Source organism: Tympanuchus pallidicinctus, unplaced genomic scaffold, assembly GCF_026119805.1.
Source record: "Tympanuchus pallidicinctus isolate F22 unplaced genomic scaffold, pur_lepc_1.0 scaffold2, whole genome shotgun sequence".
Classification (NCBI taxonomy): domain Eukaryota; kingdom Metazoa; phylum Chordata; class Aves; order Galliformes; family Phasianidae; genus Tympanuchus; species Tympanuchus pallidicinctus.
The window spans coordinates 39,811,534-39,830,405 of record NW_026294721.1 but is presented as its reverse complement, the minus strand read 5'-3'; the positions used below and the strand labels follow the sequence as shown (position 1 = coordinate 39,830,405).

The 18,872-nt window shown below is 40.9% G+C and overlaps 1 protein-coding gene and 1 long non-coding RNA gene across 7 annotated transcripts in view; one reads left to right on the top strand and one right to left on the bottom strand.

Annotated features, from left to right (window-relative positions):
- The window catches only part of SLC4A4 (solute carrier family 4 member 4), a 231,487-nt gene extending 217,404 nt beyond the window's left edge, over positions 1–14,083 (top strand). For 5 of the 6 annotated variants that reach the window (XM_052683190.1, XM_052683188.1, XM_052683187.1 and 2 more), the window contains 4 exons: positions 1,623–1,784; positions 6,379–6,475; positions 9,832–9,911; positions 10,768–14,083. In XM_052683190.1, the coding sequence (XP_052539150.1) occupies positions 1,623–1,784; positions 6,379–6,475; positions 9,832–9,875 (303 nt within the window). In that variant the 3' untranslated portion in view covers positions 9,876–9,911; positions 10,768–14,083. Of the gene's footprint in view, positions 1–1,622; positions 1,785–6,378; positions 6,476–7,062; positions 8,789–9,831; positions 9,912–10,767 lie in introns of those variants that run through there. The other variant, XM_052683192.1, reaches the window with a different exon arrangement.
- Positions 1,812–17,618, bottom strand: LOC128080728 (uncharacterized). Its single transcript, XR_008206855.1, has 2 exons — positions 15,063–17,618; positions 1,812–10,839 (listed from the first exon to the last, which is right to left on the bottom strand). It is a non-coding gene; the product is annotated as an uncharacterized LOC128080728 (long non-coding RNA).
- Between the last annotated feature and the right edge of the window lie 1,254 nt (positions 17,619–18,872).

Below are 18,872 nucleotides of genomic sequence, written 5' to 3'. Positions count from 1 at the left end.
GAGCACAGAGCAGACCCTTCTCTGCCTCCATACCCCTCCTGTGACTCAGCTAATGTAGTAATTTTATGTAATTTTACAGACAAATGGATCCAGTGTGGCCACAGCAGCATGCCAAGAGACTGTCTCTCTTGGAAATGGATCAGAATGCTGTAAAGTCAACGCTGTATGAAACTTGCTTATTACATATTGGCCCAATCTCCCCTAGTTTTAGGTTTATTAATGAGTAAAATCTCAGTTGTGGGTGCAGTTACAAAACTCCAGTGCTTATTTAAGAAAGCAAAATGAAGGAAAGCAGGAAACAAAACAAAGGCATTTATTCTCTGATGCTAGTGAAATGAGAAAGGCTGATTCAAGTGAAAAAAGTAAAACATACAAATATTTTTGCTAGGACGTATACAAATATATAAAGATATTAAAAGCAGTTTCCAGTGGCATGCTCATTTTCCATTGCATTCTCATGGCTGTATCGTATTGTTGAATGCTGAATTTAAGATCTGAAGGTTTCCTCTTTGTCCATAAGAGAATCTTCACGTTTGCTGAAGTTTGTTATACTTACAGATGTGACTGGATCTAATGATAAAACCTCAGTTTTTACACTTGAGAACAGGAAGACTATTAGCTTACAACCTGACTGTGAAGACCTAACCAACAGCCAGCCCCCTGCTTATTTGTAGAGAAAGTACTTTTAATAAAGAGGGAATTTATAGTGAAATAATGATGGGTGCTTCCATGGCATCTTTCCACTCCCTGAGTAATTCTTCACTTCTGAACCCCACTTAAATTATAGTCAAAGTTTGAGATCCATTTTGAGGGATAATTTCTGCCATTGATCTTCATCAGTTGGAGCACACTGTTCTGTCTTAAAATCTGTCTCCTGTTGCTAGGAATGGATGACATCTTTTTATAACCAAGTTGAGCTTTCATTCTGCATTGCACCCTTTAGTAGAGTGTACATGTAATCTTGGTATGCATCTGTTGGTGATGCTAAATTTCAGCATAGATGTAGACACCCATTTCAGACATGTCCCTTACTTTTTTCCCCAGTGCTTTAGAGTGCAGTCTTACCCAGAAAAAAGCTTTTCCTTCAGTTTCTTGCAAACACTATCCTAGCAACTTTAATACTGTAAAACTGAAAGCACACCTACACTGCTGTATAATTTTTAAAGAATTGTTCTATCTGGAGAAATGGTGAGAGGAAAAAAAAAAAGTAAAGAAAATTACTCAGGATGCCCTTGTGAACATGCATATGTAAGCTGAATCCCTCAAATTGATGAAAATACTCATGTTGGGCCTCTCTAGTTAATTATTTTGTCTGATACTTGTCAGCAGGAGATTAAAGCTGACTTCTGCCTTTACAAAAGCAGTAAGTGATTACATTACTGTTCCTGTATGTTGCTTCTGTTTAATCTGATATGAAATACTGCTGCTTGAGGCCTGAGCCAGTTCCATTCGTTAGATTTTCAAGGTGAACAACTGAAGTATCTCAATAACCTTGTTCTCTATATGTTCTGTTACAACCAAAATTCAAGTGTTAGGAATTAAAAAGTAGCATGAACAGGTATGCACAGAATGTTTCCAGTCAAAAATGTGTCCAAGTGAAAAGTCTCTCCCTGCCTTTTCAGATCTTGGCACTTGTAGCAGTCAGAAAAGCCATGGACTACCTCTTCTCCCAGCATGACTTAAGTTTTCTTGATGACGTCATTCCAGAAAAGGATAAGAAAAAGAAAGAGGATGAGAAGAAGAAGAAAAAGAAGAAGGGCAGTCTGGACAGTGACAATGAGGATGTAAGGAACTTCTCTTTTTTTTAAAAAAAAAAAAAAAAATACTCTGGGGATGGTGGTTTCCCCATCCTCTTTTGAAGCAAACCAGCACAGTCCCTACCTGGTGCAGCAAATGAGCCCCAAACAAAACCTTTTCAACACTGCCTTCCCTTTTCCAGGCATCCGCAGCCTGTGGTAGCTGGAACTTGCATTGCCAAAAATGCGATCACACTTTCCACAAGTGAGCCCAAGATATCTGCTGACATGTTATGTTCTTTACTAGAATACCTTGTATCATCCTGTCTAGTTCATCTTCCCCTCCCTCCTCTGCCTTTCTCCCCTCATTGTCTCTTATGTTTTAGGAGGAGAAAGGTTTTTGCTAGCAGCTCTGATGCTTCTGAAAACAGCCTGCTTTGTTCTCTTTTCTAATTACTCTTTTTAAAAGCACAAAAAGTTAAGTCTTGTCATGTTTCAGGAGAGGCTTTGTTGTCTGTTTTTAATACATTTAAATAGCATACGTGCCCTTTTGCAGTGTGTTTTACTCTTTGCTTCTATCTCAGGTTGCAGCATGTATATACCTACAGAAACTGTAGTAGTTTAACTTACCTTGCTAATTCAGTACTAAGTGTGGTAACCTGATTAGACCATGTGCCTTAGAAAATGATACTTTTTATTGTAGATGTAATAAGACGAAATGTGGTACTTGTGCCTTCAAACATTTTCCTACCCAGACCTCGTGGGAACTCAAATTCTATAAACTTAAATGAAAGTGGTGAACACACTGATTACAGAGCACTTCATATATAAATGTGAACTTCCTTCAGAAAGCTGGTTGCCTCAGTCTGCATCATTTTTTGCTGGATGACTGTGTACCAAGGGAGCTAAGCTTCATTAATTATGAGCTACATGGAGAACACTGACATAGCGTCAGAAGTTCTGCTTGTGTAATTTCCAGAGTTAATGAAGAAAGACTTTTCATGTGATTTAGACAAAGATCACCTGGGGCTGGAAAATACCACATCGATACAGAGCTGGAGAAATAAAATGAGAAGGCATTATGCCTTGGGAGGAAAAGCCAGCTGACCCATTCTTGTACATTCACACCTAGCTCACTAACCTGCAGCCAGGAATACCCAAGTTCTGAAGTCTTGTGTGGTACGACAGAGGAACAGCAACCTCAGTTGTTTGCCTGCTTGCCCCCTGGCCTTTTTGGTTGATGCAAAGTGGGTAACAGCGACCTCAGGAAAAGGAAATTCCTGAAGAAGGAGCTACTGGGTCAGTGTTATTTCCCAGAAGCATTTTTTGCAGTGAAGCCTTAGGAAAGTGCAAGCAAGCCATGGTTAGCTGTGGGAAGCACTGCTGCCACCACACTGTGAGGTGACAGTACAGCAGAGCAGTCCTGCAGCACTTCTGCTTTTTCTACTGTGTATCATCTGTATCTTTCCTGTACTGAGCAGAATTGCCACAGTAGCCCTGTTTATGCAATCAGATGAGTGAGATAATGTGTCTTCTAGTGTAATATGGCAGCTCCAAGAGTTCCTCCAGATCATTCTGATGCCTGGCCTTACTCAAGGTAGGAAGGACAGAAAACACAACCACGACCCAGATGGAGAACACGCTGGAGCTCAAGTCCCTTACGTGACAGCTGTGTTAGAGGCAACAAAGTCCAGCTATTCCAGTGAAAAAATATACAGTGGCCTTTCTTCAGAGAATGTATGCTCTATAATGCAGGAAATACAAGAATCAAAACTAGGAATTTTGTAGTGAGGGTGCGGTGACATAGGAGGTAGCTTGGATCCACTCCTCATGAAATCAGGCTGAATCCCAGCTCTGAAGATTAGTCCTTATTTCAGACAGCAAACTCCCCTTTCCCTTCCTTCCTAGCAGGCACTGACCACTAGACTACTCTGTTCCTGCACTCTTCTATCAAGAAATCTTGAGGACGCATTTCTTAGCAGTACAGGTCCTGCTGAGACTTTCAGCTCATGCCTGTATGACTAATAGGGAAAGCAGAAGCTTCAAGCATCAGGAAAGGTCTCACCTAAGAACATGCTGATGAGATCCAAGACTTCTACGTTATCGGTATCACATCAACAGAAAAACACATGTGCACATTCCCACGTTGTCCCTCTCGGCTGTGGGAGACAACATAAGAAATGCTTTTTCTCTTCTATTACTCCAGTGAAACAGGATGTAAAAATTCTGACACTGATGTTTCAATAGTGTGCCATCCTCTGCAAGCTACCTCACCCCAGGATACACGCATTTATGTACTACTGTGTGTAGAAAGGTGTTCCTTGCACAGGCCTCCCTTTTCATTTCAATGGCTCCAGCATGTGGAAAGCCAAGGTCAAGGGTTTCCTTCAGTAGATTTGTATGACTGAAAGTGAAAGAAGATGTCCTGCTGTACATACTGAAAAGTCAACAAAGGTTTGACTCATTTCCTTCATTATGATTGATCTGAATCCAGCAGTATAGTATCCCTAGCCATGTCTCCTGTATCTGGTGTATTTCAAACCTCATAGACTTTCAGGTACAGTACTCAATCACGTGGGTAACAGAATTTATGCAAAATGTTCTTACTCAACTTGTTCTTGTTTTTTTTTTCCAGCACTTGCTTTTGCCAGCTTCCTGAACATAAAGCACTTGGTGTTATTGGTTTGATTATTGTCACCCTTTCCATTCCAGAAATATGCCTCTTTAAAATTAAAATTAGTACTGTGGGGTTTTGCAGGCATTCTACTGATAAGAGTTGAGAGAAGAATTGCTGGACGTTGTGAATTCAAGTGGTGTTATGTAAACAAGCACAGCAAAACCTGGCATTAACAGAGACCACTCTTTAGCACGAGTTAGGATTTACTATTAGTTCTCACTGGGGGTTTGCTGGCAGTTAGGGACAGCAAGAAAGGAGCTGCAAAGAAAGTTTTTCAGTAACTTGGTGAAAATTACAACCACTAATTGCTGGATTTACCTAAGCTTGTGTGTAGTGGAAAGTTGAATTCTGTCTCAGATTTTATGTCCAAAATGCATGATCCAGGAAGCACCAGCCAATTGTTAAAAAAGACACTGGGACGTTATATTTAGGTTAAGAATCAGAAGTGATGTGTGATAGCCTCTTTTCCCCTTTAGAGTACTTTCGCCAACCATAGGCATTTTCTCTATCTCTTTTTTTCTTTTTACATGGTCAAGTTTAAAGCAGCTCGAGTATGAGCACTCCCATTCCACAGATCTTTTATTTATTAGCAGCAGAACAGTAATATGTTGGATGGATTACTCAACTCTTAGCTCGCTTACAACATAGCTCCAAATGGATGGGAATTCTGGTATGGCTTTATTGCCTCCATGTCTTTTTAGAATTTATTTGAGCTATGCTTATATATAGCTTTGTTAAAAATAAGTAATGTGCATATATATGCACACATCTGAGGAAACATTTTGCTAGTGGAGTACACACAGCATTGCACTGGATGTCTGTAACATTAAAAAACAAACAAACAAAACAAGCTAAAAAGAAGACGCATGGAGAGCGATTTTCTGGTTTCTGTAATGTTTTCCTACTCTGACTTTTAGGTCAGATTCCCCCCAGTGCAGTGTTATACTTCATACTTTGTCTCGTTCTCTCTAGGAATAAAGCTAGGTTAACGTTTCTGGCACATATCACTTGGCGTGTATCACCTTAATTTCTTTGCCAAGTCAAACAGTATCAGCCCTTCTCTGGTTACAATAAACTGTTTTATAAAAATAAATAAATTAATTAATTAATTAAAAGCCAAGTAATTCAGCACCTTCTAAGCACAAGCAAGTGGGTTATTATTGGAACCAGTGGGACACAGTGGGGACTCAGTGGTCACAGAGTGCTGATAATTTGAGCAAAAGCTCGCTGACTTCAGCAGAAAGCTATCTTGGAGTAAGGCTTGCTAACAAGTACAGCTTTTCTCTGCGCTTGTAATTCTTCTTGAACAGTCTGCCATATCTCCTGTGTGGTGTGATTACATGAATTCTGGATTTGATGAAATATCTTATTGTAAACAGGGGTATAATTGGGACTAGCTCTGACTTTATTTAAGTAACAAATAGAAAGAGGAAAACTCTTTCTTTGTACAACAGAAGTTAAAGATTGTCTGCCTGATACTTCCTTGTAGAACAGTTTGGAGGGAGAAAAAAATATAGAGATTGTCCTGCTATAATTCACAGGAATCACAATAAGAATAGAAACTTTTTGGTGAGATTTCTCAGGAGCCAGTGCCCTATCATTTCTGCCAACAAATGCATGTTTAATCCATTATTTCCTGTAGTCAACCCCAAGCTGACTCAGATTGTGTCTTATAAACTAGTAGCATAGGAACTGGTGAGGTGGAGAGAGGAAAAGATAACGCTTACTTAGATAAGATTATTCTTTCAGTCTGCTTTACTTCCATAGTGTGAAGAGGGAAAGTAAGGTGCAAGAGGGATCCAGTTTAAAATCAAGAGGCCATCAGCTGGTCTACAGAATTCCTTCTTTTTCTTTTACTTTTCTCCTGATTTCTACAGAAATTATGTGAAGGATAATATTAATTTGTGGGTGACAGTAAGAGAGCAGTGGAAATTTTCTAAGAACTTTTACACGTTTCTTTCACAGTCTGACTGCCCCTACTCAGAAAAAGTCCCAAGTATTAAAATACCAATGGACATCATGGAGCAGGAACCTTTCCTAAGTGATAGCAAACCTGCCGACAGTGAGTAGAACTAACCTCTTGCATGCCTGCGTGACTCTGACGTGCAGTACAAAATATATATATAAATTAATTTTTTTTAAAGCTTTTCTATTGTTTCAGAAGTGTGGGGTTTTTGTTTGTTTTTAATTTCCAGGTCTCTGATTTATGACAGTATTTGGCTTTGTTTTTATGTATTCTTTTTTCTTTCCAAAATCTGTGTTATTTCTTTTGGTGCCTCCAGCTTAAACTGCTTTTGTCCAGCTATGTTTCATGATAACTTCCTTTCTCCTCCTCTCTGTAACTCCCCCATCCACTCAGTCCATTTCTGACCTTTGCCATTTTATGTTAAATTTGCTGATGGCTTGCGTTTATTTTTCCTGAGTCTATTGCTCTGGATTTGCAGCATTCTGAACTGCATTTCTGTCCTGTTACTGTTTATTTCCTTAGGTTCCAAGCAGTTGCAAAACTCAGCACTTTGAAAGAATAATTAAGCATGTCATTGATTCACATTATTCATTACACTGACAAGGCAGTGATCATTTGACCTTTAACACATTTCCCTTCTTAGGTGACTTGCTTTTGTGCTATTGTGTCTTTCTATTTCTTAGGTTAATATCCTGGAATCAAGGAATGGTAGGGGGGTTGGAAGGGACCGCTAGAGATCATCCAGTCTAAACTCCCTGCAATAGCATGTTCCCTTACAGTAGGTTGTACAAGAAAGCTTCCAGGAGGGTTTTGAATATCTCCAAAGAAGGAACCACAGCCTCTCTGGGCAGCCTGTTCCAGTGCTATGTCATACTCAAAGTAAAGAATTTCTTTCTCATGTTTCAGTGGAAATTCCTGTATTCTGGTTTTTGTCTGTTGCCCCTAGTCTTGTCACTGGGCACCACCAAAAATAGCTTGGCCCCATTCTCTTGACACCTGCCCTTTAGAGATTTCTAAGCATTGATAAGATCTTCCTCTTAGTCTCCTCCAGACTGAAAATCCCAGGTCTTTCAGCCCTTTCTCATAGGGGAGATGCTCCAGGCCCCCAGTCATTTTTGTGGCCCTCCACTGGACTCTCTCTAGGAGTTCCCTGTCTTTCTGGAACTGGGGAGCCCAGAACTGGACACAGTACTCCAGATGAGGCTTTACCAAGGCAGAGTAGAGGGGGAGGAGAACCTCTGTTGACATGCTGGCCATGATCTGTTTAATGCACCCCAGGGTCCCACTGGCCTTCTTGGCCACAAGGGCACACTCCTGGTTCATGGTCAACCTGTAATCCACCAGGACACCTTGGGTGTCCTCTGCATAGCTCCTTTCCATCAGTTCAGCCCCTAACCTGTACTGGTGCATATGGTTATTCCTCTCCATGCATAGGACTGTTGCCTTTGTTGAACCCTCATCAGGTTCCCAACTCCCCAGCCCACCCAGGTCTCTCTGAAAGGTATCACAGACGTCTCATCTGTCAGCCACTCCTCCCAGTATTGCATCATCAACAAACTTGCTGAGGGTGGACTGTATCCCTTCTTCCAAATCATTGATGAAGATGTTGAACAATACCAGATGCTGTACTGGTGCTTGGGGAACACTGCTAGCTACAGGTCTCCAACTCAACTACGCCTTAATTTTCAGTCACTTTAACTTCTCATAGTCTTTTAAGAGAGGAATAAGAAGTAACAACTGACATGAGCTTTTTTGCCTTTGCAGCGACTTCTGACAATATTATGAGCAGTGAGTTCAGTCTTCAGATAAATATGCTGTTTTGTCACAAGATGGGAACAAATGATAACAGTAAATCAGTACTGCTGCATTACTGGTGATAAGATTTCTAGGAATAAGACCTGGAAACACTGATCTTTAGATTCCTTAAGTAGGATTTGTGATTAGGAGGTGGTCTTTAACTATCTTGGCTTTTGGTGGTGGCATTTGGCAACCCTAAGCATTGCATTGTGTTTTTAGATAAATGAACACTTAAGAGATTAACATTCTAAAACAAAGCCAAAGACAACTACTTTACTAATTGCATACTCTCAGTGTAACAACCTTGAACCTAACAGACCATCTTCACTTTTCTGTGAAAATGCCCTGATATGCTTAAACCAAGTTCATCTTACATGTTGCACAGGATCTTACAATTGGGTACACTGTTCATCAGGGTTGAAATAATTAGGGAAATGGTAATACTTCTGCCACAAACCTGTTTGTTGGATTGCCCTTTCAGACAACATGGGGTAAGACGTCCATGGGCCAAGCAGCAGTTTGTTTGTTTGTGTATGTGTGCAGTATTATGAATCAGAAATTGATTTGTCAGCTTTTATTTAGTAACAAGGCAAAAAAAAAAAAAAAAAGAAATCAGGCTCTTGTATTAGCAAAAGTAGCTGGAATCCATCCACATCATGGTCTTACCCTACTCACCCAGTGCTCCAAGACTCAAAGTATATTAATAATAATACTAATAGCATTCAGTACTTGAGCATATTTTGCATCTTCAGAGTGCTTGACAAATTATTTACCCTTCAATTACTAAGGCAGAGAAGTGAATTCCAGCTGTTTCTCTGTTCAAACACAAAATTCATTTTTTACTCTTTAGCTTCCCTTCAGCAATAGCAAGAATAGAATTATTATTAAAAACGAGTACATTTCACCATGCTGGTCAGGAAATGAATGTGATTACAGGCAACAAGCCACCTGTTTTCATGCAAGGAGTTTGGATGCTACAGTGGGGGAACACAGGGTAACTTAAGTTGTAGATGAAAGGTAAGTATCAAGATGTAAACGTGCTGAAAAGAGGCCAAGAAACAGAGTAATTTTTCTGAGATGGAATTTGGGAATTTCCCATCTAGGCTTTGTGTGCTCAAGCCCTGATTGAGGGATTCCCAACTCCTTTTTGTCAGGCAACTCTAAGCACAAAACAGACACATAAACGCTCGTGCCTCACGCTGGGCTGAGACCAGCTTTGCAGTCAGTGTCTTGTGGCTTCCCCCGGGAAGCATACATGAAGTGGACACCCTTTGCTATGCTGCAGTGCAGGCCTGGTGAATACAAAGTGAGTTTTCCCATGGGCTGTTTACTTGGAGCAGCTCAGCAGCCTCTTCTGTGGCAGCTAAGTGACTGCTCCTGGCTGTACAACTGCATACGCATGCATTCAGCATGCAGCTGAATGCAGCTCACAGGGCAGTCCCTGCAAATCAATCACCATTGTTTTGGCAGTTCAGATTCTGTATGTTGGAGGAGAGACTTAACTTTATTATGTTCATTTACCAGCTGTGAAATTAATATAGAAGGAAGTCAGCAGTTAAAAGCACTGCTAAATACATGTGAGAGTTTGCTGGGTTTAAGAAACCATCAGTGCTGCATGCAATGACAAAAAAGATCTTTTCTCTCCTCCCTGACAGAAGAAAAATCACCAACATTCCTTGAACGCCATACGTCGTGCTGATAAAATTCCTTTTCTTCAGTCACACACTATGCCAAGGTAAGTACTTGTAAAATGCAATTTGTATGTGCCACAGTGCACCGAAATACCACAATGGCGAAGTCCCTGTCTGTCTACAGGAAACTCTTAGAAAACACTTGGAGAGAATTTCTAATGTGCAGTTGTTATGTTCCCAGCATGGCCTTATAGTGTGGAGAGAGTGACTAGCTTACATAAGTACTCTGCTGGCCTTATGTTAGACCCCAGCCGCAGTACTCATGTAGGTCTTGGGGTCCAAATCAGCAAAAAGTTGTGGAACAACTGGGAAAAGTCTAGAAAAACATGTCCACATGGGAAAAAATTAAATGACTTAAAAATATATGAACAGGCAGCTAGTTGTGTGAAGCACAAGTTCTGGGTATGTGGAGCTCCTCTGTTAACAAAATCAGTAGGCTTAGTCCCTGACATGAGCAGTGTTTGGACCAATTCATTTAAATAATATTACGTGATGCACAGGCCTATCAATAAGTTCTGGTAGCAAAGAGAGCTTTCTATTACCAGTTCCCATCTGAGTTATTTATTTGGTGTCTGTAAGCTCCAGTTTCAGAAAGCTGTGTTGCACTGGTCTGTGCTGATACACTTGGTATTGGGAGTTGAGCATTTTTTCCATTTCTAGATGTGACAGCATGCTGTGCCCAGTAAGTACTAGGATCTGCAGTTTTTGAGGTGTGAACCAGCTGCCACTCTGTTTTGTTTATATCTTTTCATCTTGGAGTTGCACAGTTTTTCAGGAACTGATCCCTCAGAAAATGCACTCTTCAGAATTCAGCTGAGCGCTGCAGAGCGCATCAAGCATTACTGAAATACATGACGTTAGTCCATACACTTACCTACCTTGTCTTCTTTTTCTTCGCAGCCCTCCACGAACTCCAGTAAAAGTTGTGCCTCAAATTAGAATAGAACTTGAGCCTGAAGACAATGGTTATTTCTGGAGGAGCAAGGGAACAGAAACTACTTTGTAATTTGTCTGTTAAGTCTTATATGGAATTTATTTTGTCACTAGCCAAATATTACAATGCTCTCTGCTCCCCACCTGCGTAAGTAAATGAGACATTCTGTGCTCCCCGCTCCACCCTTTTCCCCCTCCAGAATTTTTCTTATTTATCCTCACCCAATTTTTCCACTTTGACCAAGACTCATTTTTGCCTTCTCTGTTGCTTAGACATGCACACATCTCATTTTCAAGCAGAGGGCAGAAGTATTAAGGATATAATATAATACTTTTGTGAAATGTCAGGGGAACTGGCATTATTTTAGTTGTGAATCAGTGTTTGTTTGTTTGTTTGTTGTCTGGCAGAACAAAACTGACCTCCAGGCTAATTCAATGTCTTTATTACACTGCTCTAAGATGCTGGAAAGTGCTGCTAATACTAACTTGCTCTTAAAGCCTGTACTCGTAGTAACACAGGAAAGAAAACTAAAAGGTACTTCACTCCCAGCACAGACAAATTATTGCCATCGTTGTAGCATGTGTTTTGAAATGTCCCTTTCCTATGCAATTTTTTTTAAAAAAACACTTTAATGGACTTAATCTGTCAGGTACATTGAAGAGTGTTATTTTCCTAGATTATTTTGTTTAAATTATGGGGGCCTAACCTATGACTTTTTTTTTGTCAATTTTTTTAACCTTTTTTTAATTACTGTAAAGAAAAATGAATTTTTCCTGCAGCAGGAAACATATAGTTTTGAGTAGTTCTACCTCTTATTTCTAGATGCCAGGCTTTCTGTAAAAATGTATTGTACCATATATAATGTGATTTTTACAAAAAAGAAAAAAAAATACACAATCTCCAGGACATGGCATAGGGCTGGATCAGTTTTATCAACACCTTCTACTCTGAAGCTTCTGTTCTACTTAGGGTTATTTTGTTTTTTTATGAATAATCTAACTTCACTATGAAGGAGATGGGATATAACTTAAATCTCTCATGATCTAGGATGAGTCTTAAGTGTACTGCTGGTAAGTGAAATACTGACTGGTTAACAGTGTCAGTGGACGATGCTGATTGTATTCATTTTGTTGATTTCCTATGCAGTATTGTTAGAATTCTTTCATGTGAAACATCTGTGTGTGCACGTGTGTGTATGTGTGCAAGTGGAAACACCCTGCATGAGGTTGAGATGCATGTTCTAGATCCTCCTCGAGAACTGACAGAGCCCAGGCACTGCTTTCTGTCACGTACAGAATTTATTCTTACACCTTGACTGCTCGGCCCTCTGCCCAGTAAACCAAAACCTTCCATACACAATGACATATCGGTAGCAAATCAGCTAGGCACAGTGACACAGTGACAGGTTTTTGGTTTTAAACCCAGCAAGCATCGCCTTGTGACAGATCATTTTTTTCTGCTGTGGGTATACAGTGAACTTGAGTATGCACATATAAAATAGCATTTGGGAAACTGGCCTTCCCCAGCACATTTATTTCAAGTGCGAGGATTTCATATGACACACTGCAAACGCTTCGTTGTAAAAATGAAGCTCCCTGCAGTGAAGCATACCAGGGAAGCAGCAGTGAGAGTGGCTGCCCAGCAGCAGCAGCAGAGGGGGGACAGTCCCTAACAGCCCCCAGTGCTGGGCATTAAAAAACGCACTTGCAGAAACTATTTTGTAATGCCTAACACATGGCTTTGTTTCATTTTTTTTTCCTAATGAATAAAAAAGTAGAGCTTAGTGGCTTCCACACCTGTTGTGAAGAAACCAAAGTCCATGTTGATTAAGGAAACAGCATTTCATCATGGTGCTGAGAGACTTTATATGCCAAATTTTAGCATCCACAAGCTAGTAACAACCACAACAACAATCAGAGCTGCAAACTAGGACTCTTTTTTTCCCAGATACTAGTTCTGGTTAAAAGATGCAATTATATGCACTGTAATAATATTATTGTTTTTATATTATTTTTGTACTATTTGCACAGTCTTGTGCAAGTGCTCGTTGCTGCACAAATAGGATTGAGTTGCAGAGGAATTGGCACAGCACACACACATGCACACACACGTACATTCCCCAGCTTGTTACCAAGGAATCTAAAATTCTGCTTTCCAACCATTTTTGTTTACTGTGAGAAAGCAGCGCAAGAAGAAGGGAGAGCAGCTGTTCCTCTTTGCTGCCCCTGAGATGTCAGCAACCCATAAATGCAGCCCAAACCTGCTTCAAAAAGGGTGAGGAGCTATCTGAAGCAGCCAGAAAAGCAGCCACTGTGTGATCCCTTCTGCTGCCTGCTAGGACTAGTTGGAGGACGGAGAACCTGGGAAGTGCAATGTAGAAAACTGTTTTAATTCCTTGGTGAAAGTCAGTCGCAGACTACCAAAGGGGAAACAGGCTCAAGTGTCATCATGTACACAGTACATGTGAGCTTTTATGTTTTGCCCAGACACTTTATTTGTAGAAATCCAAATAAGGAAAGATCAGCATAGATTAATATAGAGAAAAAGATTTCCTTAAAAGAGCACTGAAAAAAGAACCCTCCCCCCAGCTACAGTATGCTCAGAATGCAGCATACTGCACACATGCATATACGCACACACACACATCATACATCCTTTCATCTGCTATTACCTGGTGATTTGTCTTCACAAAAATGAGGTCTTCCACTTTTTACCATGTTAAATGTACTTGAAATGTATTGACTGCTGATCTAGATCTTTCTCTCTCTTTTTTATTTTGTACGTTAACAGACGAGCTGTTGTACAGAGGGTAGCATTGTTTAAGGGATGGGACAAAGATTGCTGTAGTTTTCCATGTCAAAAACAACTCTGGATGGAGACAGAAGCTGGAAAATTTTTATTTCCTGCTTCCTGACAACAGCATTTTGTTGAAGGCTGTGTGTCCTTTCTATTTTTTTTCTTTAAAAAAAATTAAACAACCACAAGGACAGCAAGCAAGAGCTCTGCTGGCACCAAGAGGTGGAAGGCAGTGAAAAGCAGCTGCCTAATAGCATTTGATAGGCTGATGTCACCACAAGGTGAGTTTCACTGCACTTTGTAGGCCTTGTAACAATAAAACTAAAACTAATTTTGGTTCAGAACTGGACAGTTGGTGAGAAAAGCCTGGATAAGCACTTCTGGCTTCTGGGAAGGCTCTTCTGAAATCAGAAGAGTCCATTAAAAACAAAAAAAAAAACCAAAAAACTCCCCCAAACAGTTTATCTTAGAAGTCCTACAAAAACAGGTACCAACTGAGGGCACAAATCCTGCCATCACCCAGTGAAAACAAAAGAACTGCAGATAGCTTTGTCCCAGGCCCATGAAAATGGTGACTGCCTGCCTCTGTAGCCACTAATTATTTGTTGTCAAGGTTGACATATATTTGTATGCATTACTTTTTTTTTTTTCCCTTGGAATCAATACGCACTTTCAGATACTTTTATTAGTTTTAATTCTCTTAAGTCTGTATTTGCTTTGGAGGAAAGAATAAAGAATTAATGTAAAATGAAGTGGATCAAGATGGTGGAACAAAAACGAAAAAAGCAGAAAACATTTCAATATATTAAATTTTTTTCCACTAATATGAAACATGAAATTCCTTATAACATAGTATTTTACAGTTTTATGAAGCTTTCTATTGTGACTTTTATGGAATCAAAAGATGAAGATGATGAGATATTTTAGCATTTATATTTTTCAAAATTAAATGTATACTGAAAATAAAGTAACTTTATGCATTTACTGGAGAGTCGTACGTTTTTTGGTTTTAATTTTATGTATTCCGTTTGGTTTGACTGAATGAAGATTCCTAGATCACCGCTGTCATTGCTACCATTGCTAAGGCCAAATGTCTGGCAGGTCTCCGGCTGAATATTCAAAATGCCCCACCAGTTCATGTAGAGAAATACGGGGCCAGCCTTTAGAAACACAAAGAGATTTGGGATATGTGGCTCTATAAGAGTGAGTTAACGACAGATGTACTCCCTTGAAATAATTTACTGAAGCTTTTTGGGGAACAAAATATAACTTTGTTCAGAAATGACAGTTGAACAGACCCATCTCCATCTAAAACTGAGATTTTTGTCTTCTCCTGGGAGCAGCCTCACTTCTTAGAAGAGACTGCTGGTAGGGGATGAGAATTAGCAAACCAGGGCAGCTATCAATTTCACACACCCTTCACACATACTTCATAGAGCCTTAGCTTTTTTAAATTTGCACTTACCCAGACAACCATTCTCTGCAGGAGTCAGCATGTTCCTGTTATGAAAATGGGGAAAAATAGGTAAATGCACACTAGGTAGTAACAAAAAGGAAGACAGCTACAAATCCCAGCCTAATACAAGTTGGTTTTTTTCCCCCTTGTTTTTTTTTTGTTTTGTTTTGTTTTGTTTTTTTGTGCATGTGGGGTAGGTGTCCTTCCTTACTAAGAGGTAAGAGCAAACCATGGTCAGCAAGGTGCTGAGGGAGGTAGGATCTCCCCAGGATCTCTCTAACAGAGCACAGGGAGCCCCTCTGACCCTGCTGAAGGCCAGTTAGGGATGCAGAAAATGCTCAATGGCACAGGAAGCTGAATAAAAACTGGCATTAGGAAAGATTATTAAGAACGGGTCCAGTAACATGGATGCACCCTCTCACATCCAAACCCAGTGATCGTAGTCACTGTGGTGGTGACAGGGGCTGGATCAGGTGCTGAGGCATCTCCTGTTTCTTCCCCTTGCCAAGCAACTCCATAAAGCCTGCTAAAAATACCACTTGTTCCTTTTATAGAAAACAGCTTGCACAGGTTAACTTACATAATCGCTTTGAGCTAAAGCAGCTTAGAGCGCACTGCTCGCATACTGCTGGGCCATGAGAAACATCCAATTTGGTCCCTTCCCTGTGTGAAGAGACATCTGAATTAAGCAGCCGTCCCAGTGGCTTGAAACTGGAAAGCAGCATTGACTCCAATAGAAAAGTAATCTATTTCTGCCACAAAAAGAGGTGTTGCCCTTAGAACACAAATACATGCGTGTTTTAACCTACTTGATCAGTAAGGAACACCTCGTTTACACAGTGATAATGCTTAAACAAGCTACAAGTCTTTTTCTCTTTGCTGCTGCTGTAACTTATCTGGCAGCCTTGGTTCAGACAGCAACCAAGTTCTTTTAACAAACTGGGACCAAAAGATGTGCATTGTCCAGAGTTCTTCTGTCACTAAAGCACTTTGTGAACATACCTCAGTCCAGGCACTTCAGGACTCTGGCACAGTCAGCTGCTTCCCATGCAGGCTATGGAATTATTGCCTGGGGAAATGATTTACTTGCTCCTGCTGAACTCCCGGGGTGGGAGCTGGGTGGCTTTGAGCTGATCTCCTCTTCCATAAACTCCACCTCTCGCCAGCCTGCCAGAAATTGCTGATGAACCCTTCTTTGTACAGATTTTGTAGACAAACTGTAGAAAGCAAAATAATTGCTGCTCCTTTTAGACAAGCACTGTACACAATACATAAAAAGAATAAAAATTAGAAGGAATTGTGAGGCCAGTTAGTTGCTGTTTTTTTCACTTGAAGTCGGTGGCACTACAGCAAGGATGCGGTTGGTCTGAAGAGCAAATTCCAGCCTTAAATGCTAGAAAAATTAGTCATTAGCAAAGCAAAAAGCCCAGTGGTTCTCAGAGTTAGCAATACAGGCAGCAGATAAAACCACCATAGCCCTTTCTTAAAGCTTTTATGGATCTAATATTTTAAATTGATTTAACAAAAAACAGCAATGATAGTTCTTAGCCTGATCTCTGACTATTAAGGTTTATGTACAAGCTGGCATTGATGACTACATTTTAATCTACTAAAGCAGCAGTGTACGAAGGGATGAGCCTTCAACTAGAGTGGTGGGAAAAGTGCCACCAACACTTCTGATGACTAATGTGCAAACTGAGAAAGCTTATTTTCCCCACATCTTATGTGCCTAGCAGGGAAATTAATAAATGGTTCCCCCACTGCCCCCATTTTTAAGAATCATAGAATGGTTTGGGTTGGAAGGGACCTTTAAGCTCACTTAGTTCCAATCCCCCGCTATAGGCAGGGACACCTCGCTCTAGACCAGGTTGCTCAAAGCCCCATCCAGCCTGGCCTTGAATGCTTCCAGCAAGGTGGCATTCAGAGCCTCATTGGGCAACCTGTTCCAGTGTGTCTCACCACTCTCACAGTAAAGAATTTCTTCCTTAAGAAAAAAATACCTTTCCTTTTATTGGGTTAACTAACTGATGCTTATGCTGCTTCTTTTCAGGAGCCTGAGCTTCAGTTAAACTACAACCATGAAAAACTTAAATCTCACATCGTTTTTTGTTTAGTACCACTCCCAAACACCCAGTTCCCAGCAGCTTACCTGCCTCTAGCAACCACCTGGGGTTGGTGCAAGTTTGCTTGCTTTCCCCAGCTGCTTGCTTGTGGCCAAGCATCAGGCCAGTATTCCCCAGTGTGCCCAGCAGAGGGCTTGAATACTCCTATCATGGAAATCTGGCCACAGTGGCTTTCTGTAGCCCATCAGCCTGCTGAGGTCTTTTCAGCGCCTTCACCAATGGCACACCTAATGGCACATTTCTCCTACTGCACCTCTGCTCTGCCCCTGTTAGTAATGTTATTCCTACAACGATACTGCACCTGCAATGAATTGCTGCTTAATTATTTCTATAACAGCAGTGTAATTAGCGTGAATAGCCCTTCTATAGTTAGAGATTGCTTAACTTTTCAAGCAAATGAGCAATTTCAGATTAGGATGGTGCCTGCTCCTCTGCACCTGATAAGTTCACAGAATCACAGAATCACAGAATTGTAGGGGTTGGAATGGACCTCCAGAGATCATCGAGTCCAACCCCCCTGCCAAAGCAGGTTCCCTACAGCAGGTCGCACAGGTAGGCATCCAGGCAGGTCTTGAACATCTCCAGAGAAGGAGACTCCACCACCTCCCTGGGCAGCCTGTTCCAGTGCTCCGTCACCTCACTGTAAAGAAGTTCTTGCACATGTTTGTGCGGAACTTCCTATGCTGCAGTTTCCGGCCGTTTCCCCTTGTCCTGTCTCCACTCACCACTGAAAACAGTCTGGCCTCGCCATTCTGCCTCCCACACCTTAGATATTTATAGACCTACCTTCTCTACCTACAAGTCACAATAATGCACAGAGCCCTGTGCCTGTTGGGCAGCTCTACTTTTTGAGTCGATGGGTGTGTAAGAAAGCCCCATGCTAGGAATTACATTCATTGTGATCAGTGTGATTTACAGAATCACTTCCTGGTGAGTTTTAGGTGTTACTCAGAAGTGCCTCGTTTGCACTGAGATGTGTATCAGCATGATGAGTACCAGGAATTCCTTTCAAAGGTGGCAGTTCAAGAGTAAAGGTACTACCTTGCACAAGTTGGTTTTGTTTCCCTATCTCTCTGATGTACAAACTACACTTCTACCACTAGTTCTCTGACTTTGTAAGCCATCTTGCTGAAACATGCTGAAGGAGGTGTACCGTTTGCTATGCAGATGTGAGCATGCAGATATTTTTAGTGATGAATAAGGACTGCTTTGAGCAGCAAAGATTTAAAAAACAAAATCAAAAAGAGTGATTTTGCTTTTTCTTTCAAACCTTTTGAAGTTGGCTATAAAGCCACTGAGACAAAACTGCAGAAGGAAAAACTGTCTCATGTCCTCTGCTGCCATCATGGCACCAAGGGAGCAAGAAATGAGACTCAAAATGGGGGTAAAAGAGGGTCCTGGGGGAGGGAGAAGCCTCAGAAGGCAATGCAAAGCTTGTGCAGTGTCAAGCTGGGTACCACCACTGCTGGGGCTCCCTAGGCATGCAAGTCTCAGAATTAGTGACTTCGCATTCACCTCCCCAAAATGGCCAACCCACAAGAGCTGCTCTTGTAGCCACTTTACAACAAAATTTCTCCATGTCTGTACCAGCAAAAAAAAAAAAAAATAAAAATCTAGCACTCCAAATCAAAGCAGAAAATGAAAGTGTTTTCTGCTCTCTTTGGCAAAGGGTTGAACACTAATATTTCAGGAGTGT